Genomic DNA, 24,178 nt, shown 5'->3' with positions numbered 1-24,178 from the left:
CCTTTATAGGCCCCTGCCCTCTTCCCCTTCAGATAAGCGTTGGGTTATAGTCGCCATAGACCATCTCATGCCCTATACTGAAACGGCCGTTCTTCCCGCGGCTACAGTGCGAGACGTGGCTTTCTTCATCCTCCGCCAGCTCATTCTCCGTCACTGCGCCCCTCATGAGCTTCTGAGTGACCGCGGCTGTGTTTTTATCACAGGTTGTCCAGGCGCTCGCAGAATGCCGCATCGTTCAGAGAACCTGCAGAGCGTAACATCCTCAGACCAACGGCCTCAACGAACGGTTTAACCGGACACTCGGTGACATGCTCACCATGTATATCAGTCCCAACCATTCCAACTGGGACCTCGTCCTTCCGTTCGTCACCTACGCATATAATACCGCCGTCCAGTTCACCACCAGCTATTTTCCGTTTTTTCTTCTTTACAGCCGTAAACCTACAAGTATGCTTGACAGCATTCTTCCCTACCTTCATGAAGCATCCGACTGCGCCACTGCTTCTGAAATTGCCAAGTATGCCGAGGAATACCGCCAGCTCACCCGTTCCCTCACGTCCGATGAACAGAATCGACAAATAGAGAGCCAGGATTCTGGTGGTCAAACCCGCGCACCCATTCCCACCGGCTCACTTGTTTGGCTCTCGATCACTGCAGGCACTCCTAGCCTGTAGTCCAAATTCCAAGCCAAATATCACGGACCTTACCGTGTTCTGTCTCAACCTTCCCCTGTGAACTATGTCGTCGAACCTCTGACACCCTCCTCTGACCTTCGCCGTTGTGCCCGTGAAACAGTGCACATCAGTCGTCTGAAGCCTTACCATGACCCCTTGATCTGCACTACGCCCTGAGTCACCAGGATGGCTCCTTTCATCCCCAGGGGCAATTGTAACGACGAAGAAGTGCCAACGCAGTAGCGGAAGTGGTATCGCTGAGCGCGCGCTGCTGGCTGGCTCTACAACAACCGCCGACGCCTAGAACCTGACAGCCGACGCCCGTTCAGTGCCTGGTTCTTTCGCGGCCATTGAACCCCTTTTTCAAGTTCTTTGATCTCTCGCTCTTTGACACATCTGCACTCCATCTAAGGATGGCTGAATTAATCATTTGTTTTTGTTTTTAGTTCATCTCGGTATTCCAGCGCCATATCTTTCAGCCCATAAATTTAAAAACACTATAAATAGAGCGACCAGTTAGTTGACATATGTTCGTGTCCTGTCCACAATGTACTTGCGCTGCCATCATATGTAAAGGATGTTGCTTCGCTGCAGTGCTCACTTGTATGAACGCTCACCCATGTAGATACGAAATTGGTGCATCAGGGTGCTATTGAGAGCAAAGCTGCCGAGAGCTTCAGCTTTCTGTGAGCATTATAACTTTGTACTTTGCAAGGATGAGAAAAATTTTATTGATTTGACTACAATTCCTGGAAACTGTTACAGCACACAATTGCAACTGATAAAACACTCCCAAGCAGCAAGTAAACCATTTGTGACCAAATCAACTTCATGAAAAAAGCAGATATAGTACTGAAGCACAAATCTGAGAGTGCAATGGTATACCATATAGACGGGGTTCATCTGAAAACAAAAAAAGTCAACCAGAAGAATGCATCTTCACTATGAACAAGGACACCGTGCTGGGAGCAGAAACGCAAAGTAAGACCTTTTTTCTGGTTGGCGCCTCTGTTTTCAAAAGTATTAATGCTCACAACACATCGCTAAACCTAAGGATGGAGTTGATGTTTCCTGAAGCTCACTGGTATTTCACAAATGCAACTCCACAAGCTGTTTATAAATTGAAATATTTTTTATGTCAATGGCGCCTTGAGAAATGCAGTCACTAAAGCACGTTCACTTGAGTTTCCATAAACAAAGCATAATATACAGTGGCTTGCTATAAAAATGCTTACATACCCCGAAACCGCCGCTGTAAAATGGAATGAGAACAACTGCTTTTGAAACAGTGAGGCGATTGTTTGCTTTCAAATCTATCAAGCATGTTTATCAAGACTGACAATGCAATTTGTATTCAAAATAAGCATTCGACAACAGATAATGCACAGTAATCTAGTGCAGTAAAGCCTTCATTTTTAAAAACTTAAACCAAAAGAAAACTCTAAAAACCTGCAAACAAAAGCGAGCAATGTTTATCATCAGGCGGCTAAGCTTTGTTTCTCTGCTCTTGAGTCCCAATAATACATCCACAACAAAAGCATGGATAGAATAATGAAACAGCATGCTTCTCTGGTGGCATTACACTCGCAAAAAAACGCAGAACTGCTCTGACATAAGTCAATTTGCTAGCTAGTGCCAAACACTACAAACACAATTCACACACGATTCATGGCGCTGAAAAGTAATAAAATGACGACAAGATCATATCTGCACACGCCACAATTTCAGTCTCATTCACGATAGTACCAGCTTGGTATGTTCAGGTTTCTCATGGAAGAGTGAAAGCAACCGAAGGATTGCTCTGTGCAGATGTACATTAAAGGCATGTATATTTGCAGTTTTTTTTCTCAAGGAAAACTACAAAGCGAGACAAGTTGGATAGCAATTCTTTTAACATCTAATGTTGGGAAAAGGTATCAAGACTTTAAAGAACTGTGATTTTAGAAGCGTGTTTGTTGTTCTCATGGCATTTTAAACTGTATTTTTCTTTAAACGTCATTGTGCAGAACTGACACTGATAAGGTCTTTCACTCTTATGGCCTCGCACATGCTTAGCAAGGGCTGTACTCTGTTTAAAGGCCATGGGGCAGAGCTGGCACTGGAATGGTCTCTCATCCATGTGGGTGCGAAGGTGTCCCACCAGGTGGCCACTTTGAGCAAAGCTGCTGTCACAGTGGTCACACTTGTATGGACGCTCACCTGTGTGGGTGCGAAGGTGTATGTCGAGGTGGCCCTTACGAGATAAGGTGCTGTCACATTGGTCGCACTTGTACGGATGCTCACACATGTGGATACGAAGGTGTTGCTCCAGGTGGGACTTTTGAGCGAAGCTTCTCTCACAGTGGTCACACTTGTAATGACGCTCACCCGTGTGGGTGCGAAGGTGGACCCTCAGGGTGCTCTTGAGAGCAAAGCTGCTGTCACAGTGGTCACACTTGTATGGACGCTCACCCGTGTGGGTGCGAAGGTGTTCCTCCAGATGGCCACTTTGAGCAAAGCTGCTGGCACAGTGGTCACACTTGAATGGACGCTCACCCGTGTGGGTACGAAGGTGTCGGTTCAGTTGGCCACTTTGAGCAAAGCTGCTGTCACAGTGGTCACACTTGTATGGACGCTCACCTGTGTGGGTGCGAAGGTGTTGCACCAGGGTGCTCTTGAGACCAAAGCTGCTGTCACAGTGGTCACACTTGAATGGACGCTCATTAGTGTGTGTGCGAAGGTGCGTCACCAGAGTGCCTTTTTCAGCAAAGCTGTTCCCACAGTGGTCACACTTGTATGGACGCTCACCCGTGTGGGTGCGATGGTGTTGCTTCAGGTGGCCCCTTTGAGCAAAGCTGCTGTCACAGTGGTCACACTTGTATGGACGCTCACCTGTGTGGGTGCGAAGGTGTTGCACCAGGGTGCTCTTGAGACCAAAGCTGCTGTCACAGTGGTCACACTTGTACGGACGCTCACCCGTGTGGGTGCGAAGGTGTGTCACCAGAGTGCCTTTTTCAGCAAAGCTGTTCCCACATTGTTCACACTTGTATGGATGCTCAACCATGTGGGTGCGAAGGGGTTCATCCAGGTGGCCACTTTGAGCAAACCTGCTGTCACAGTGGTCACTTTTGTATGGACGCCCACTAGTGTTTTTGCATGGGTGGTCCGCCAGGGTGACCATTTGAGCAAAGCTGCTCCCGTAATGGTTACACTTGTAGGGATGGTCATTGGTTTGAGTGAGAAGGTGACGCTCTTGGCGTTTTTTCTGCATGAAGCTCCGATTGCTGTGGGGCGACTGGTGCAGCTGCTGACTCACGTTCTCCCCAGACAGCACTCCGAGCTTAAGATCAGCTGTGACCAGGCCTGCACCAAGAAAGGCGGAGTGTTCTCAGGTCAATACGAGACCATGCGTGTTATAACATTTGGTGGTGGTAATGTTACACAACATTTAACTTAAGTTTATTTCAAGGTCAGTGGGTTGACCCTCAAAACAGAAAGATGAGTTTTTAAACAAAATTTCCTAGTATTTATAAATTTCTAAGGAGCTAGAGGGAGAATGTTTTAACTTTCAAACAATTACTTGGAGCAATGAGCATACTCTGCAGCCAAAGAGTTGCAGTAACTTAGACAAAGTGCTCGTATAATACCTGGCTTCATGGAGATCTTCTATGCCTGCCCAAGAGTTTTTGAAGAATAATGTAATATCCATGAGCTGTCACTAAAGACACAGTACAATGGCAGTGAATATATTATATCTGTCAATTAAAGCAAAGTAAAAAATATAACAAAGGCAAAACTCTTCCACTTATCCTAGCAAAATGAGGCCTGGTGGTCTCACAAAATAAAAAAAAATGGAAACGCTCACATTGAAAACCACAAAGAGAAAGCCATTTCTGTCAGCAGTGTCACCAATGTAATACATAGCACTAAATATAAGCATGAATGATTAATAGCATATCACAATGAACCAGACTAGGTAAGTATTTCCCAAAAGCAAATAGAATGAAAAGCACATGCACTAGAAGCGCATGTAGACATCAGATAAAAGTGTAGTGATTAAAATCACCCCCCACAACACCTGATAGCACACCAAAAGGTAATACTATTGCTGTGCAGCGTTTACATTATCAAGAAGTAGTATGCAGAAATATAGAGAAAACAATAAGACATGAAATAATGAGACACAAAAGCTCTAAAGGGTAACAGAACTACAAAGGAAACTGAAAAGCTAAACTGGTAAGACTATAGCACAAAAAACAAGACAGTGCATGATGCACAAAAGGCACAGCCACACAAACACATGCACTTTTTCTACTGCATTTTTTTTTTCCTGTGTACCCTCTAGCTCGTGTCTGCAACTTGTGCTGCAGTCTACTGATCCCAAGGTTTCCTTAGCAATCATGCACAATTCCACCTGTAGAATGTTTAACGATATTCATTGTTGACGTTGCAATGATGGTTGGTTGGCTTATACGGTTTAACATCCCAGAGCAACTCAGGCTATGAGGGAAGCCACAGTGGAGAGCTCCAGGTAATTTCGACCACCTGGGGTTCTTCAACATGTACTGACATCACACATTACATGGCCTCCTAGCATTTTTCCTGCATCAAAATGCGACCACAGTGGCTAGGATTGAACTCGTGTCTTTCGAGTTAGCAGCCAAGCAACATAACCACTGAGACATCGTGGCTGGCTCCTGCAACGATGAGATAGTGTTCCAGGCATTAGCAAGGCAGGTCTGATATATCTCATTTTGTGCAACGATACCACTGTCTGAGATCACTGGCTATGCTATTTTACAACATGAACATGAAGCAGTTCAGCCTGCAAATGCTGAAAGAATTGGTTTTGGAAGATGGTCCTTCGGGCAGCTAGTGTACTCATTGGTCGCCAATAATCGTTTTCATGCCTGAAAAATGAAACAGAGCAAGAAAGGTGATTAGAATAAGAACTGTAAGGCAAATTACAAAGCGAAAAAAGTTAGATAGCAAGAAGTACAAACACCTAATATTGATGGCAGGTTTTCTTCTCTAAAATGATGCAGGAGACACTACTATGCATGAATCACCACGTGATATTTGGCAATGACCAACAAATAAATTAAAGTCGAATTGATCAATCCTGCTTCTTCAGTTTCAACAGCTGAATGATGACTGTGACGTCAGCGTGAGTATATAGGCCATGTGCAGCATGACATAACTGCAATATAATCGCTGCTTCTGCATTTGTTGTCATTCCATCACTTGAGGCAGGCTGGGTTTAGCATTAAAGTGAAATTAAAACGAGAAAGCAGCGACTTTATCGCAGTTCTTTTGTGCCTCACATGACTCACAAGCGAGAAAAAAGCAAGAACAAAAGCAATCTGTGAACAAAGTAACCACTCAAGCTCTTCCTATATCATCCAATATGTCCGAAAAGCTGCCTGAACGTATAGCATGAAAAATTACAGCACCTTTTGAGGCAATTTCTATCCTCAATGGCAGTTTTAGACAGCTACTCAAAAGTATTAATTACAAAACATAGAAGAAATGATGAAATGAAGGCAGCTGCACAATCACTTATTACAGAGTTTTCCAGCCTTAAAGCAATGCAAAAATTGTTAATGGGGACGACACACTTCTTGGAAAAGCCTGTGCAATTTATGTGCTCTGTAGTAGGGCACAACTTAAAAAAATATTACCTATAGGGTGCTGCATTACTCACACCGACCAATTCAAACATTAAACAAAATTAGCTATCTAAACTTATACTGCGTTGAACACTTAAGAAGCATCAAAGCTTTTGAACTGAAATAACGCCATGTCATCAGCTTTCTTAAGTAAACACTTTAACAACAAACTGTTTCTTCTTTACAGAGAAATTTTGTCCAGCAGTCATGAACGTGACCAGTTGCACTGCTGACAGTGTTATCCAAACATACCTGTCATAATTCATCTCTTCCAAGCGTCCTGTCCGGTGTTACACAGGGTGCTGCACTGTTTTTTAACTGTGTGATTAGGTTTCTCAAGTAACAAAAACGCTTTGACAGATTGCTTTTTATTAAAAGAGAAATTCTGTGCAGTGCTTATGAATGCGGGGAGAGATTAGCTTCAGACTTCGTCATATACGACTATACTAATCATAATTCATATCTTTCGAGCATCCATCCAGATAAACTGGGTGCTGTGCTGTCATATTTAGGGTGTGATTAGCTTTTGTAAAAAAAAACACTTAAACGACACACTACTTCCTTCTCATTGAAAAATTCTGTGCAGCAGTCACGAACGTAGGCAGAGTTGCATTGTGGACTTATTCGTATTTATTTATTTATACATACTGCAGCCCCTACAGGCTCTTGCAGGAGTGGGGATATAAGATACATGGTAAGCAGTTGCGTATATATGTTGACTCATGCATGCATACATACATAGAAGTGCATAATAGATACAAAATAAAACGAACAAAACATACGTGTTAATGACATTCAATGGCAGTCAAAAAATATGGAAGTGCAAGTGAATGAATTTCGCCCGGCAGGCAGTTCCAGCTTTCGATGGTATGTGGGAAGAAGCTCTATTTACATGTATCAGTGCATGCGTAAAGTGGAGAAGTATTTAAACTATGATGGCGCCTAGTTGATAATGGAGTAGAAGAATTAATGTGGGTGCTCATTGCCATGAGGTGCAGATAGCTAATGAATATGTATATATGCCTGAGGCACTCGGTGTACCTACGCCTTGACAGTGAGGTTGGAGATAGTGAGTTTGAGATTAGACAGGGGTGAAAATTCTCTGTCGTAGCAACGGTAGATAAAACGAATTGCGTTCTTTTGAACAGTTTCAAATTTCTCGCAGTACAATTGTCGATACGTGTTCCAAACAACAGAGCTGTATTTGATAACCGGTCGGATTACAGTTTTGTAAGCTAAAAGTTTTGTATGACGATGTGCAGCGCGTAATGTGCACCGTAGATACCCAAGTCTCTGAAGTGCTTTACTGCAAGTTAGATTGATGCGCTTGGACCAAGACATGTTCGATGTGAAAAGAAGTCTCAGGTATCCAGCCATATCAATCTTAATTATCCTCTTTCCACAATCCCGTCCGTTGCTACACAGGGTGCCGTGCTGTCGTCTTTAATGCTCCTACAGCAGATCAACGACCTGCCATTCACTTATAGATGCCCTGCGTCTCGTAGTGCCCGCGCAATGAACTATGCCACATTGGGCCTTTAGTTACTCCCCTGTACTTCCGGTCGTAAGCGGACACTCTCACAATACGCAGGTTTCACTTATAGATGCCCTGCGCCTCGTAGTGCCCACGCAAGGAACTGTGCCACATTGGCCCATTAGTTACTCCCCTGTACTTCCGGTCGTAAGCGGACACTCTCACAATAGGCAGCTAAACCTACGTAAAAGTGCATACTGCAAAGCGAGGCTCCAGTGCAGCAGTTATTGGAAGAGATAGTCTGTTCGTTATCCGCACCCTGCGCAGTCACAGACTATCTTCAGCAGCAGCGACAAGACGAATACCAAAGGCCTTAAATGCGCATTTACACCTGCGAACTCAAGACGCCATGCAACAATGATTTGTACCGCACCACGGACGCACGTACCCAACACCTGGGAAGCATGAAAGAAATGCCTGTATGTATTCCTCTCTCGATACCGGAATTTTGACTGGCACGCATTCTGCTGTGTTCTTTCCTGCAGGATCAGTGCATGCTACTCTGTAGCTCGCTGCAAGTTCCACACGCTGTGCAAGAACTTCAGCAGTGTCACCGCAACAGGGCTGATGGCTTTCGATTTTTCTGAACCCGTCTAGTCAGTTTGGCCTCAGTGCGGTGCCTATCACATCTGGAGAGCCGCGGTGACACTTTAAGACGATTACAGCGTTGGCCAGCCCTCAGTCTTACAATGTTTTGGGCCCCGTATTTTGTCCTTTCTCTGGGGACTACCGCATGGCTTGGCTCTCCTTGTGCAAGCCCATCTTCCGGACACTGCCCTGGCTGTTCTGTTCTGCACGCCTCCTTTATCACACTGCCCTTCACATCTGCTTTTTGCTAACGATTGGCTCACGCTTTCGATGAGTCACTGCACGTCGTACTAACAAATTGCCTCGACTGCAGTTTACTTTCTGCTGAGCCTAACAACTTGTTCTCCAGAGGCTTCCTATCCGACATCATGATCCTAACTCAATGTCCCGCAACTTGATTTCAACCACGCTATTTCACAACGTTGCGTTCTGGCCCGAGGTTTCAGCGTGCATTCAAGTAACTCGCTGTCACTCTTTTTACAGCAAAGCACTGTCTCTAATGCTTAGCTACTATTGTTCGCCAGTCGCATTGAAGGAGGGTATCCTATGTATCCTTTACTGCACTGGCCTGCAAACTCACTACACTCCTCTTGAAAGCTTCAGCTTCACTTGTCAAAGCAGCCTCTGCTTAAGGGCTAGAGACAGGCGCCTTGCCTTTGTTCGCGTTATCAGTGCTCGCTAATGAAGCAGGTCGCTCGGCTTTTTGATGGGGTAGCTGCAACTCTTTCTCCGCCTCTAAATCGACAAATGCTGCCCCTGCAGCTGCCGATCTCGCGTTCCTTTCTGGGCTTAAACCTGCCCTGTAGTTACTCTCCTGACCAACGGCTGTGTCACTAGCTCACAAAGTAAGCGACTGAACTCTAGGTGTGAGCTCCTACAGCTCTTGTTCATGCAGTTTCTCTAGCTCAGCCCACCTCTCACGACACTTGTCTTGCTATTCCCTTTCTTGTTCGTCACGAAGTTTTTGCCTTTCCTGTTCTTTCTCCACCTGGGGCCTTCACTCCAGAATCGTTTCCCAAGCCTCGTCTCACCCCTCGACTGTCACCTATTCTGCCCGCTTAACGGCCAAAATCGATTCTCTTGTTTTAGTGGGCTCTACTGAAATGCCCACTCCTTCCAAAATTTCAAAGAGGTCCTCTACCTTGAACTTATCCATGGTGAATCACACCTTGTGCCGCTGATCTCTGCAAAAACACAAGCCTCAGCTTAAAGTAAACAAAACACAAAATTGTCGAGATCTTATTTCCCAGGCTGTAAAACAGAAAGAATCGGGGTAAGTTTTGTTCAAATGTAGTCTGTCAGCCGACTTCTTTTGCTGCCGGCAAGGAAAGCACGCATAATCTCAACAAAAGTGCATAGCAGATGGTTGAACGCTCATCTAGAGCAAGCTGGTGTACTGGACAAATTTAGCTGCGCATCGTATCTGTATATTATACAGCCTTACCGTAGAGGCTAGCACACGAATGAAAGGCACTACAATCTGGCTTTGGTTGTCGGCGGCGCTTCTGCTTGAATGATGATCCGTGATGGAAAATTCTCATCTCTTTTCTCTTTATACTCTTTACCCTTTTAGCCTAACGTGAGGAGATGCATGCGTACAGTACTTCACAGATATTTTAAGCATTTGTGGCAGAAGGCCCGAGCCTCAAGCTATACGACAGTCGACGATGACAGAATCAGCACGCCTCGTAAGCCGTAATGTGAAAACTGCGTGGCCTCATATATGCCTGCATAGATGCCTCGAGCAATGTGCTCCTGAGAGCTTGTAATAAAGGTAGTTTCCATCAATCAAGCATGTCTCAAAGCGTATCTGCCTTTCCACCGTGCAGAACGCAGCGTATACCACACGCTGCCGTATCAATGCTATAACTCAGTGAACACGTTCAGCACATGCATATATGCGCGCATACTGGGCGTAGGAATCTGCGGCCGCTCTAGCCAATGGCCTCGAACATTATGGCAATATCAGCTGGGCACACCAAATTAACAGCAGAAATATTTTGTGCATATCTATGCGATCGCAATATGAAGCCAAAATTTGTGCTTCCGAGGTGGGTCAGACGATCGAACTTGGATCACACACACGTACGCAAAACAAATAAATGAACAGCGAGAACTACCGCAAAAGGAGCCACTGCTGGCGACACAGACGATATGCACCGTGGTCTTGTCGACACTAGTGCCCGCATCGTGCGAAACATTGCACGAAGAACAGCGGTATTTCTAGATCAGACAAAAATGGCCACAGCCACTTTGTGCTACCATACCAACTCTCCGTGTCTGCAAGTTGCTTGAGCACTGCCAGCACAGAATCATCCTGGCGAGTCTGGCTGCCTGGTGGCAGCCCGAAACTACTCAGCCAGCTGGTAGGCGCACTGCCACAATAACAAAAAAAGAAAAATGAACGCGTTCTGGGCAGCCACCGGAAGTACCTGGGGCAGCCAGAGAAAGTTGAGCACCTGGCTCAATGTTCTTGCAACCCACAGTCAGCCAGTCGGCAGCATGAGGCGGATGATAATTGAAAACGCCCAATGTGGTAACACCCACGGCAAGGAGCAGCACTGATACTCTCAGAGCGCGGTCTATGGAAAGGGCAGTCCTCAAACACTGTCGCGTCGACGTGACGAGTGCAGTCCGGTGGGTGCCTGCGTGGGAAAGGAATGGCACCCTGATTCCCAGCAGGTGAATGAACGTCCTTGTACTCCTCAGCGTGTTGTCAGAAACATGGGACCTCTGTCAAGGTCACAGCCGTCTTTCAATTAACATCCCCAGCACAATCTTTCACCAGCATCACTTTGTTCAGCGACCTGAGGGCGAACAGGCCACTTGACTCTGCCTCTGTCGCTGCCGCCGCTGTGGTCACCCCGGTCAAGGGCGTCCGCTCCTTAATACACTTAGGCAGGAGTGCATCCGGACCATAACAGCACCCTATAGGAATACATGCCAAAAAAAGTTTTCAAAGCAGTTTTATGATTTCACAGTGCACTTATGATGTCGTCTCTTCGTAAAGAAAAGCCGAGTGCACCTTGTATACACATATATATTTAAATATTTAAAGCACCGTGATACGGGGGGCGTGTGTCACCTTCGGCTGGGAGCACTGGGCAAGAATGCGCTGGGTAACAAAACTTTCAAACAATTTATTTGTTTCGCAGTCTACTCACAGTGGCAGCCGTTCGTTAACAGTTGGCGAGTGCTTTGAAAACGACTGACAAAGTGTGCAATGCTAATCCGAAGGCAACATATTTTTAAAAAAACCGCGATATTGTTGTGAAGCAGGACAAACCCTGATCTTCTAGTGGTGTCCCACATGCTGCCACGAGTGCTATATTTGCTCACTGATGCAGTCGTTCAAACTGGACAGCCTAGACGGCTCTACATGAAAAGTTCTCAAATGGCATGATAAGCAAATAAAAGAAAACCGGGTACCGTAACAGACGACGGCACAGACGAAACCACCGGCCTCCACCGCCGCCCACAAGAGTGTTTGTAAATGCAGCGCGGTTTCAGCCGGTCAATGGACTCGCAGGCTTCTTTCGATGTGCGAGCTTGAATAAAGGCGTTAAGCGTTTTAAATCCAGCAGTGTTCACGATGTGAGGGAACTTATAACTGAAAATGGGAGTGAATTAGCGTCACCTCCTGCCACAGGCTGACTAGAAAGAACCCACTGCAAAACAAGTATTTTTAAACCACTTCTTTGCAAATAAAGAAATAATATGCATTCCTCAATACTAAACCCATCGGTATCTAATTGACCTTCTATGCCACATGACACAAGTTTATACGTCTATAACGTGTTTTCACTGTCATCGTGTACATGTAGTTGCCTGAAAAAGCTATCAATAGCTTCAGCTCTTTAGGGTTACTCCATTCTTGTACTTTGCAAGGATGAACAGAAAATTTGACTTATTTATATTTTATATACATATCACATAAATTACAACACGCAGTTACAACTGAAAAAAAAAATGCTGAACTACAATGCAGTTAAACACTGGTTAACACGCAACATGAAAAAATCAGCTGAAATAGGGGAGCTCATAGCTCACTTATGAATTTCTAAATGCACAGGAGAAAATGTTTTGTTCATATTCTGATTTTGAAACCTTTATCTTCACAAGCTGCTTAAAATTCCGATAATTTTTATTTAAATGGTCACCCGACAAATCTAATAAATCAAGTTCACCACATTTCGATAAGCCCAACTTGTGTGAGGGCTTACAGCGAAAATGCTGAAATGTCAAAGCCACTAAGGACAAATGGAATAAGACAAGAAGGGCTCTTGTGACAGCAACGCAAAACCCCGTCACCTAATTTAAATAACATTTGACAAGACTGACTTTGCTGGTGATACAATGTCTAACAAGAATTGCCACCACATTCAAGAGAGGACTACCATATTTACACGATTGTAAGTCAGCTTACAATCGAAACCAAAGCATGACACCATAAATAAAGGCGACAAACGATATATCAGGCATGCTACAGCATGGTAGCATTTTTACTGCGCGGCTGTGTCGCATCGCCCTTGGTGCTGGCCTTGAGCAGCTGCTATGTGAACGCGCAGAACCGGCATCCCCGCCCCGTGCGCGGCGGATTATGGCGCTTGTTGGTACATAGGAAATCGGCACCCCACTCCCCCGCCAGATCCACTCCTCACATGTGGTTGCAGATCGCGGCTGCTGACAAGCGGCGGCGGCCCAATAACTCATTCGTGTTCTACTCTTAACAAACATCCTCTAGGTTTGTTTGTTTTTTCACTTTTAACTGCACACTCAGCGCTCAAGGGAGCATCATAGTTGATGGAAGGGCTGCTGTTCCAATCACGGCGGCACCATCACTCGGAATGGCAGCGGCGCTTGGGAGTGTCGGTAGCCTATGGAAGAGCCGACGCCGCTCACGCGTAGTTTTTCTTTGCCTTTGACGCATTTGACTACTCCCACTCATGTTTCACAAGTTTTTAGCATAGTGCTTCGTCAGTTGTCAATTGTGCTCCGACCGGCACTCGTTCACTTCTACATTCAAGACTGCTGTCGTTCTTCACGCTGAAGAAACGAACAACTGTGCACCGGGGAGGAAGTTCAACGTTTGCAACGGGTAATACAGGTGAGGCAGCTACGGCGAGGCAAAATTTCCAGCTGTTCCGCACAATGTCGTGATGTGGCTGCTTGCGAAGTGCAGGATTTCTCTAAACAACGATCACGATGGCAGCGCTAGTTGGACGATTGCGCAAGTGTGGAGGAGTCGTCCAGTGACTGAAACATTTTCATTTTTGAATGTGCCCAAAGGCATGCCCGCATGCGGCAGCGGATAGCAGCTGGTGATAAGTGGCGGCCACAGGATAATGCTATTGCATTCTATTGTAGCGATAGCTACATTAGAGTAGCATTTAAAGACTTCAGCGTGGCGACGCCGCCAACCCGTGGCTGCACTGCCACGCTGTCACGAGGTTAGTCACGTGGTGCGAAGCAGCTGCCGGCGGCGCGGCACCATGGCTGATCACGTGGTTCCTCACCTGGTTGGTCACGTGACAGCCACTTGACCAACGGCGCACCGGTGCAACCGAACTGCCACAGCTTTGCGCATGCGCTGCGTCAAGTGGGACGAAGATGAAGAAGGAACACCCAGCAAAACGAGGCGGCGAAAGGCTGACTTTGGAATTCAACTGAGCAAGTTCCACCCAGCCAGCTGTAGCTATCGCATCACTCCAGGTTTAACCAGAGCTAAACCACCACCAATTTTTATTAAAGGCCAAGCTTAAAGGACCTCCAAGGTTTTTATTTTTTCTGAAATGTGGCATGGGGGGTCGACTTACAATCGTGTAAATACGGTATCTGACAAATGATAACGCACAAGAGTGGTGTGGCGGAGTTTTCTTTCTTTTTTCTAAAATTTAAACAACGAGAAAACTCTTAAAACCTAGCAGTAGAAGCAAAAAACATATATCATTCGGAGGTTGGGCTTTGTCTCCTTGTTTCCCCATAAGACAGCAAGCATTAGGTACTCACGGCAGTATAAAACACAAATTACACTGTAAAACACGACTTTTCTTTCACCTGCTTATGCTTTTGCTAGTAGAAGGCCAAGAAATAATGTCAGTGATGCACAGATTAAGAGCTTGTTAATTAAACCCTCCTTACTTTCGAACTCCGAATACTCTGAATTGCTGGCATGGTCCGAACCAATCCCTATGCAAGACTGTGGCATCGGATGGCCACTAATTCAGACGCTACGAATTTCACATTGGTTAGTTAGAATGGGCTCCAAAAAGAGGCTGCATGTGGGAATGACCGGCATGACAAGCGGTTGACAAAATAGCCGTTAAAACTTAACTGCATCCCGTGGACTTGCCCGCACACCTCTCTCGGGGAGGCCCTTCCCATTTGGAAACATTCTGCTTTGATGCCCCACCCCGACAAAGCACGTGCAAAAATGAATTGATGGAAATGTTAAAAATCATCACTGTTGCACTGTTTTCGTCTCAAAAGCTGGCGACTATTGCCCAATCTTTCACCAAGTAAACTTGCCGGTATACAAGCAGTGCGCGTCAGTCTTTTTCGAAGTGGTTGAATAATTCAAACATTTTTCCTGGTCCAATGAAGTTTGAATTAACGAGCTGTTACTAAATTATACAGCAAAACTTTAATCTTGCTGCAAAATACCACGTTCCAATGAAAGATTTCACATGCACATACCATGCCAGGCGCAGTCAATTACAGCAGCAGCTCAGTATGATCACACTTCTTATGGATAAGAGAAAGGACATGAAAAATTGCCCAGTGCCATATTACTTTGAAGGCATGCAAATTTGCATACTTTAGCCAATAAGGCTAATATATTGTTAGCTAGCAATGGCTCTCATATCCAATTTCAGTAAAAGGCAACAAACCTTTACAGAGCTGAGTTTTTCCAGAGTGTGTATTCAGCTCACAGCATTCTAAAAGGTGATTTTCTTTGAAAGCCTTTGTAGAGAATAGGCAATGATATGGCTTTTCTTTCTTGCGGGCTCGCACACGCCTTGCAAGGGTTGCATTCGGTGCCAAAGCCATGGGGCAAAACTGGCACTTGTACGGACGCTCACCAGTGTGGGTACGCATATGTCTCATGAAGTCACATTTTCGTGCAAAGCTCTTTCCACCGTGGTCACACTGGAAGTGATGGTCATCCGTTTGGGTGAGAAGGTGCGGCTCTATGGGGTCTTTCTTAATGATGCTCCGACTGCAGTGGGCGGACTGGCGCAGCTGCTTTTTCGTATTTTCCCCAGGAAGCACTGTGACGATGGGAACGCCACGCCTGCACCAAGAAAGGCAGGGTACTTTCAGTGAAAGGCGGAACCACACATGTTAAAGCTCATAGCTGATTTTATAGTGTGGGCAGTAACCTGTAATTAAACAAGGCAATCTCACACAGTAATTAGGCTAAAAAATTCGTTGACCATGGTTTTGAGCATAAGGATACATGAAAGAGGGAGCATGCATGGATATAAAAATTCTCGGTAAAAATTTATATATTAATAAGTCTTTGTGTTACACAACCCAATATTACTTTGTCAAGATATTAACATCATCATAGGGAACAGGGAAAATGATCTTCCTTCTGAGTTAAGAATCAAGGGGGTGAATTATACCAGAGACTCACTTGCTAATATACTCAACAAACACTTTTTAGCTCTCGGAGCATACCAATCTTCTCGTAGCTGTCGCTTAGCTCAGACTGCAGATTCTTACTTGCCCTCCTGCAATACTCATTCTATATTTTTGTACCCAATTTGAGTAGACGTTTCTATCATTAACGCATTTAAAAACAAGTACTCATCTGGAGTTGATGAAGTTGCTGTTTTTTCTATCAAATGTGCTGTTAATATTATCACTGCACTCCTTACTCATATTTGTAATGGAATGCTACTCTCTGGTGTATTCCCCAGCAATTTAAAAGTTGCGCATGCTGCCGCGCTATTCAAAGGGGGCGACAAAAATAACCTGAACAATTGTCGTCCTAATTCGGTATTGTCTCTGTTTCAAAATTAGCCGAACGTGTACTTTTCAGGCCACTAAATAACATATTACAAGCTGAACATCTACTCTGCCCCCAAAAGTATGGCTTTCAGGCAGGTAAATCAACCCAATCAGCACTGTTAGATATTAAATACCTGAAATTTATAATTTTCAAAATAGGCTTTTTTCTGTTGGAATTCTTTGATTTGTGCAAAGCCTTTGAATCTGTGAAGCATTCAACACTACTTTACAGATTCGAAACTTATCGGATCCTCCGAGTTGGAAATACACTTTTGGAAAGTAGGATGCCTGATCCAGTATACTCAGATTGAAGGTGTAAAATCCAGTTTTGGTAGATTAAATTTAGGTGTCCCTCAAGGTTCAATTTTGGGACCCCTTTTTTATATTTTATACATCAATGACGTTGTCAACATTTCATTAACTCCTAATATTATGTTGCATGGCAACGGTACTGCCTTTTTTCTGACTCGTCTTGAAGTACTTGAACAGCAATCTACTGCCCGGCTTAACGAGTTAGTGGTTTGGCTCTCTGTTAACCGATTTCATTTAAACGTCAGTAAAACAAATTTTATGCTCTTCCATCCAAAAAAACAAACACTTACACTATCACATTACATTAGCTTATAATGACTTGAACATCGAGAAAGTCCATAGCTGCCGGTTTTTAGGTGTATATGGCCACCTCGCAAAAGCAAACAGCACGGCAATCGGAACATTGCACTAGCTGTGCGATCAAAGGCAGAAGGGAACAAAGTAAATGGTGCATCGATAGTCACGACCGCCAGACCTACGAAAAGCTCACTCATGACTGTGTAAGCAAGACTGTCAGAGAAAAACACAGAGATGCATTCAATTTTTAGCGGCTAGGCGCCAGTGCAGTCAGTGCCTTAGCACTTCTTGCGTTTATTTGTCCACTGGTGCACGCGATACTCATTATCCAGTTTGAATGGAAGTACTTAATTCAACCTGCATCAAAGTCAACTGTCTCAACTCTGGTTACCCGAATAACTTTGACCGTGGCAAAATTATTTGCATCTATGGCTAGACATTTACAGAGATTTCCTCCGACTGGTAAAAGCGTGAATGGGTCAGGAACCCGCAGAGCATGCACAAAGGCAAAGAACAATTTCATTAGCGACATGTTGCGGCTTGAAATGCATTGAGCCGTATGAAGCCAGACCTGCAGTATAAGCACACTATAAAATTGCCGACCATAAACTTGCAAATGAGAGAGTTAATGCATTCTATGATCACGCACCTCGCCACTCGAATTTGTTGTAAGTGCTGATGCTCATAGCGATGCACTTTCTTTTCTATGTCAACCTTGCAAGTGGTTTGCCAGGGGCAAAGGTTATGATTTCGTTTTCTTCTGTTTCGCACATTTGGCCATCTTACTTGAGGCAACAACAACATTTGGCTCGTGAAAGCTGTAAGCTCGCTGCCAGTTTGCAAATTCTTGATTGGGTGACAACTAAAGCGTTGTTGGATCATCATAGAGTGCGTAAGCTCGGAAATATTTTTCTCATGGCACTTACGCCGGCCGACTACGGAGCGTGGGGTTACCCATAGGATTCTTCAAGGGGTGCACTCATCTAAGGCAGGTTTTCAGATCATTCCTGTCAACTTTGAAACCACCCGAATACCGCTCTGAGGTGGCCTCACCTGGTAAGACTTGGTGGTTAGGCCCCTCTAACCTTCGATTGGCTGCCGATTCAAACACTTGGGGTTCTGATCACAACCTCATATTTACCTCCCTCACTCCTTCGAGTATACGGAAAATATGCCGCAGCGTACGCATAACATCATGGGACTCTGTACGCGCAGACAATCGTTTACACTCAACCTGTCTTAGCACTGTACTCTGCTGTTTTTGCGACACACTATATATTACCACTACTGCAAATGGACTATCTAAACCCAGAAATACACCCCTTGAATATGTGCACTCCCCGTTGCCAGGCGGATCATTATGCTTCTCGTCAACCCGGCGACCCATCGGCACTTCCCACTCTTCACCGGGCTACCGCACGTGCACGGCGCTCAGCAAGGCGGCTAGACAGCTGGCGACGCTAGGCTGCATGGTGTGCCCGCTTGTCCTGTACGCAGGGTAATAGACATCCTTAGAGAGTGTTCTACGCCATGGAGCGCCCAATTCTCAGGTTCCAGATTGCACAGAGAGCATTCGCCTCGCGCTGAATGTGGATGAGGATACATTTGCACAACAACCAGCCTGTCAATTTTTTTCCACATTATGACTGCACCTCTACATCTCCTGCTGACTTATCCGTTACAGAGCCCTGCGATGGGATTACTTCTGTCCTAATCATGGCAGAGCTGCTAGCCTCCATTGAATGCCTAAAGACTGCCCCACAAAACACAGAAGCGCTACGCAACGTGTAACAAACGTCTGCAAAAGTATATGATAATGTCTGGAAGAAATCTATTTTCAGATGTTCTGCAGACAATGAGGCAAAAAGAGGTGTCATATTTATTTATTTATTTATTTATTCATACTGCCGGCACAGGCCAATGCAGGAGTTAATGTTTTACCAGTACACATTTCGTTCGAACTATTGCAAGTAAACTACAACAAAAACTGAAAAAATTACAAACTCTGACCACTTGGAATTTTTGCACGTCACTGACAGCACTTGATATGACAAAATGTTGACAAAAAAGAAAAACAAATGTACACACAGAAACGAATATTTGAACAGTGCACACGTCAGCCGCAGTGGTGCGATGTGAAAAGAAGAAAGGCGCGTGGCAGTAATAGCAAAGTACAAACAATTTGTAATTAAGGGCAGGTCCGACTGTCAGAAGTTAACAAAAAAAAACAGAGAGGAATGTACACCGATCACCTAAAAGAATGACAGGTAACAGGGCTAGCACACAAAAACATTTTACGCACTCATAGAATATTCCCGTAGTGCAGCTTCAAAGCCCTTAGTCTTAGAATTTATAACCTCATTGGGTAGTTTGTTCCAGTCATCTATTGTCCTCACGGGAAAAGAATAATGAAAAGAGTCTGCCCTGCAAGTCAGTGGTTTGATATGTTTAGTGTGTTTTGTCCTAGACTGGGTGGAACTGTCTGCTATAATGTACCTTTCAAGGTTTACTTTTTAATAGCCACGCAAAATATGATAGAAGAAAACAATCCTGTTGTGTTCCATTTTCTTCTTAATAGTGGCTAGTTAGTCCAGCCGTTTTTCTAAGTTCTGAAACTGGCTGCATTCTAGAATAAGCATTATGAGTGAACCTGAGCTTTGTTCTGCAGACGTTCACATTTCAAAATACCGTATTTACTCGAATGAAACGCGACCGCGAATGTAACGTGAGGGGTGATTTTACATGCTGCCCAGCGGGAAAAAATAAAAAGGGACACAAAACAAAGTGGCGAACAAGCTTACTTATCTTCCTCGCTTTCGGAGGCCGAGTTCTCACAAACTGAGTCCTCCTTTTCGCTATCGAAGTCTGCCGGGTAACTTCTGCCGCATCGATGTTGTTCGCCGCAGAGAGAATTCATTCCTCTCTCCAGGAACGTCGGCACCCGACCATGAAATGCTCTGAACTTCCCATCTCCCGAGAAACGTCTCTAACTTTTCAAATGATCAGCTCGACTATGAACCCCATGAGACAATTGGGCTGCTCGATAACAAAGTCCGCCACTTTTTTCTCCAGCTGGACGTAGCTTTCGGTGGGATATTCTATAAAACGCTCTCCTAAAATCGATAAATATGGTATCTGTTTGCCCTTTTTTGTTAATACATTTGGATTTGTCATGTACAACTTCACTTAATATAATAATAGTGGAATATCCGTGTCGGAATCCACGCTGGTGGCTTCCCAGAACCCCATTTGCTTCAGCAAATGCCGTTAAGTGTTCAGTCAAAATGTGTCCAATGTTTTCTAACACGTACTCGTCAAATATATTGGTCAGTACTATAGTTTGCTACATCATGTTTTGCTCTTTGCTTATTGATTGGTATTAATTTGGCATACTTCCAGTCGCCAGGGACTTCACCAGATAGAATAGACAACTATTTCTACAAGATAGTAAAAACCCCATTCTGCGTACCATTTTAGGAAGGTATATAGAATTTCATCCGGTCCTACGGATTTTATTGTGTCAAGATTAAGAAGAGGTTAGGAACTCCGTCCTGACTTATTTTTATATCCGGTAAAGACAGTATATCGGGTGATTCTAGATGCGGTGTTGTACCATCATCCCAGGTAAATACAGACTCGAAATATTCATTAAAAACGCATGCCATTTCACTACTATCACTAACTGTGCAAGTTGCGGTTTTCAAGAACGGAATGGGGGATTTCTGTTAGGTACCGCCAGAATTTTCCCGGAGATGTTTTAATAAAAGTAGTCAAGGATTCACTCATAAATCGCTGTTTTGCTTTTCCAATCCCTGCTTTAAATGCCAGGGAAAGGTTTTTAATCCTTTCTTCTGTTGCATTTGAGGTTGGATTTGAGGTTGTTCTTATACTTTTCAACTGGTGCTTCATGTGAATAATACTCAGAGATATCCACGGGTTTCTCTTGCAAACTTTCTTGATGCGCATAGGAATGAAGGATATTATGTTCTTGTGAATTATACTTATTTAAACTGTTCCCAAGCTTGATTTACAGATGTTGATTCAAGAGTTACAAAATTACTGAAACCGTCGAAGCCTTGTTCTAGACAGTCGTATTCCTACATCGTCTGCTCTAGAAAAAGTAGAGACTAGCGCAGTTTTTGCGGGGTGCGGTTTCTGCCACTAGATGGACAGCCGGATGATTACCATCATATGGTCGGAAAGACCACTCATGACATCACAGCGTGAATGATATTGTGTTGCCGACTGACTCAGAAAGACTAGATCAAGTAGGGATTTTCCGGACTCAGCGTTTCTTGTATGCGTGCTGACAAGCTAAACTATATTTAGGGAAAATACGGGATCTAAAAAGGCATGGGATAGTGCCACATCAACCGTACTCTCCTTGTAATTTTCCCAGTCTATATGGGGCAGATTGAAATCCCCAGCCATTATAATTTTCTTTGTTGTGTTAGCAAACGGGGGTATTAAAAAACCATTTGTGAGTGTGTATAATCTCCAGCGCTACTTGGAGGTCTGTACGCCGATGTGACTGTCAAGGAGATATTATCGATTTTCATATTGCACAAGACGCACTCTAGGTCTGATGATGACAGTATTTCAACGCAAATAATACTAGATATGCAAAAAATGGCAACACCTCCACCTCTGGTTCCACCGGTCTTTACGGCAAAGCAGTGTAATTAGGTGGGAGAAGTTCTCTATTGTCCATAAACTCGTTTAACCACGTTTCAGTTACAATGACTATGTCTGGTTTATGCTCAAAAAGGATGCTTTCGAAATGTGAAGTCTTATTCTCTAAACTTCGCACATTCAAATTTATAACAGTTAACAAGTCAGGAAGACGACTCCATGTGCGCCAGAGTGTTATCGTTTGAGCTGTGACAAGCGGCCCAAGAGACACGCGTCGCTGAATCATTGTCCAAGTAGTACACCTTATCATTGACATATAACTTGTCGTGCAGTGGACGCACACGTGCTCTATTCAACTTGTCATTTTTGGCACTTTCCCAGAGATATTTTCTGCGAAAAAATTATACCCTTTGAAAAATCTTTACTGAGAGAAATGCCCATGTTTTTAAGCTTTTAGCAGTTTTACAGAATTGCAATCTTTTCTTTGAAGCCATATAATCAAAAAATCGCCGGCCACCGTGATGCTCTTTTTCCTATGCGATGCACTCGCTCTATACTGGTAGGGTTGACACCAACCACAGTGAATAGCTTTTCATTTACAGCTTTTGACAGATCATCAGGGGTTTCATCGTCTTTGGGCAGTCCAAATACCATCAAGTCATTCCGCCACTGGCGATTTTCAAAATCGTCAACCCTTTTGGAAAGCTGAGTGATATCTTTTCTTAAGTCGTTCACTACTTCTTTTGTCTCGGTTACAGTGGAAAGTGCAGATTCAAGTTTTAAACGGTCTTCGAGATTTTTTATTGCAGTACCATTTTCCTTAACGTCCTTTTGTACTGCTCGCTGGTCGCACTTAACATCACCAAGCGTTTTCATGTGTTCCTTTAGTGTTTGGAGAATTTGTTCCAGCTTCTCATCAACTGTAGGGGGACAGAAATTCAACTCAACATCTCCACTTGTTAAAAGCTTAAGAAATACGAACCAGCAATCACATAAAATCAAGAACAGTGTGCATGGGCACGGCACAGCAATAAGAGACAAATGGTTGATTCGAAACGAAGGTGCACTCTGTCTTACCTGCAGACAGGCAAACATGAGCACATTTGAGGTCACATTCGGATGCGTGCCGTGCACACAACAGAGTAGTATCCAGATGCTTGCTTATGTAGACAATCGGCGGAATCGTGGTCGACGGTGATTGGTGAATGCTTCTGGGGTAGATTTCGTTGTAGACAGCGCACTTCGCCATAATAAGGCTCGGCGATCTGCTTGTACTTAAGCTCGCTAAACATAGTGGATGACGTTGTAAATGCACCGTTCAGTAGTGGAACCTGAAGGCAGGCAAAGATGATCACATCTGAGGCCATGTTTGGATGCGTGCCGAGCCCGGCCACAATGCCCCGCCAAAAAAGATCTAGAAAACTTCTTCGTAAGGATTCGTTAAGAACATATTTAGACATTTTTATTTTTTGGGAATGGCTCCTTATATGAAGCCTATAGACTCAATATCACTATGTATATACAGTGGAACCCTGTTCATACGTTTTTCACCGGACCGCGAAAAAAAAACGTAACAGCCGGGAAAACGCAACAGTGAGGAAAGGTCCGAAAATTAATGAAAACAGTGCAGCTTTGCCTTGAAACAATTTATTTCGACATCAAGTGAGCTTAGATCTTAAAAAAATCGAGAATGGTCGATTGCCGTTTTTTCCGCTCGCTGGAAAACACCACGCGTTACTCGATGGCCTAGAAAGCCGCACTGCTCTCAGCGTCGCTTTGAGGTGCAACGTACCTGCGGAGGAGGTCCAGAGCCGCGATGGCTTCTCCAAAGCTCGGGTCCGCCAACTCCCCGGAATCATGCAGCTCATGCTCCTCGTCGTCATCACAGTCTGAGGCTTCACTCGTGACCGAGTCTGCAACGATCTCGGTGGCTCAGTGGTTAGGGCGCTCGACTACTGATCCGGAGTTCCCGGCTTTGAACCCGACCGCGGCGGCTGCGTTTTTATGGAGGAAAAACGCTAAGGCGCCCCTGTGCTGTGCGATGTCAGTGCACGTTAAAGATCCCCAGGCGGTCGAAATTATTCCGGAGCGCTCCCCTACGGCACCTATCCTTACTTTCTTCTTTCACTCCCCCCTTTATCCCTTCCCTTACGGCGCGGTTCAGGTGTCCAAAGATATATGAGAGAGATACTGCGCCATTTGCTTTCCCCAAAAACCAATTATTAATGATCTCAGCGATACTCTGACGTCACGACAGCAGCATCCATGGCGACGTAGTCATCATACGTGACTCCCGTGGCATCCAGTGCATTCAAAGCTTCACTCTGCTCTTGATCATGAGCGGCTGCTTCCGTCTCTTCAGCTTCCATGGCAGTTTCCTCTCCGTCGTCCATGCGAAAGCCACACCGCGCGAAGCAGTGCTGTGCAGTTGATGCGCTCACTGCCGTCTACGCTGAAGCGACGTAGTGCATAGCGTC

The 24,178-nt window shown here is 44.7% G+C and overlaps 1 protein-coding gene across 1 annotated transcript; it reads right to left on the bottom strand.

Moving 5' to 3' along the window:
* Positions 1–612: 612 nt before the first annotated feature.
* LOC144109660 (uncharacterized) lies at positions 613–24,070 on the bottom strand. Its single transcript, XM_077642469.1, has 6 exons — positions 23,949–24,070; positions 15,527–15,738; positions 11,230–11,372; positions 10,877–11,177; positions 10,716–10,778; positions 613–4,016 (listed from the first exon to the last, which is right to left on the bottom strand). Exons 1-6 carry the CDS (start codon positions 24,068–24,070, stop codon positions 2,599–2,601), a joined length of 2,259 nt encoding a protein of 752 aa, XP_077498595.1. The 3' UTR covers positions 613–2,598.
* Between the last annotated feature and the right edge of the window lie 108 nt (positions 24,071–24,178).

This window comes from Amblyomma americanum, chromosome 11, assembly GCF_052857255.1.
Source record: "Amblyomma americanum isolate KBUSLIRL-KWMA chromosome 11, ASM5285725v1, whole genome shotgun sequence".
NCBI classification, from domain to species: Eukaryota; Metazoa; Arthropoda; class Arachnida; order Ixodida; family Ixodidae; genus Amblyomma; species Amblyomma americanum.
This window is presented reverse-complemented; position numbering and strand designations above follow the sequence as displayed.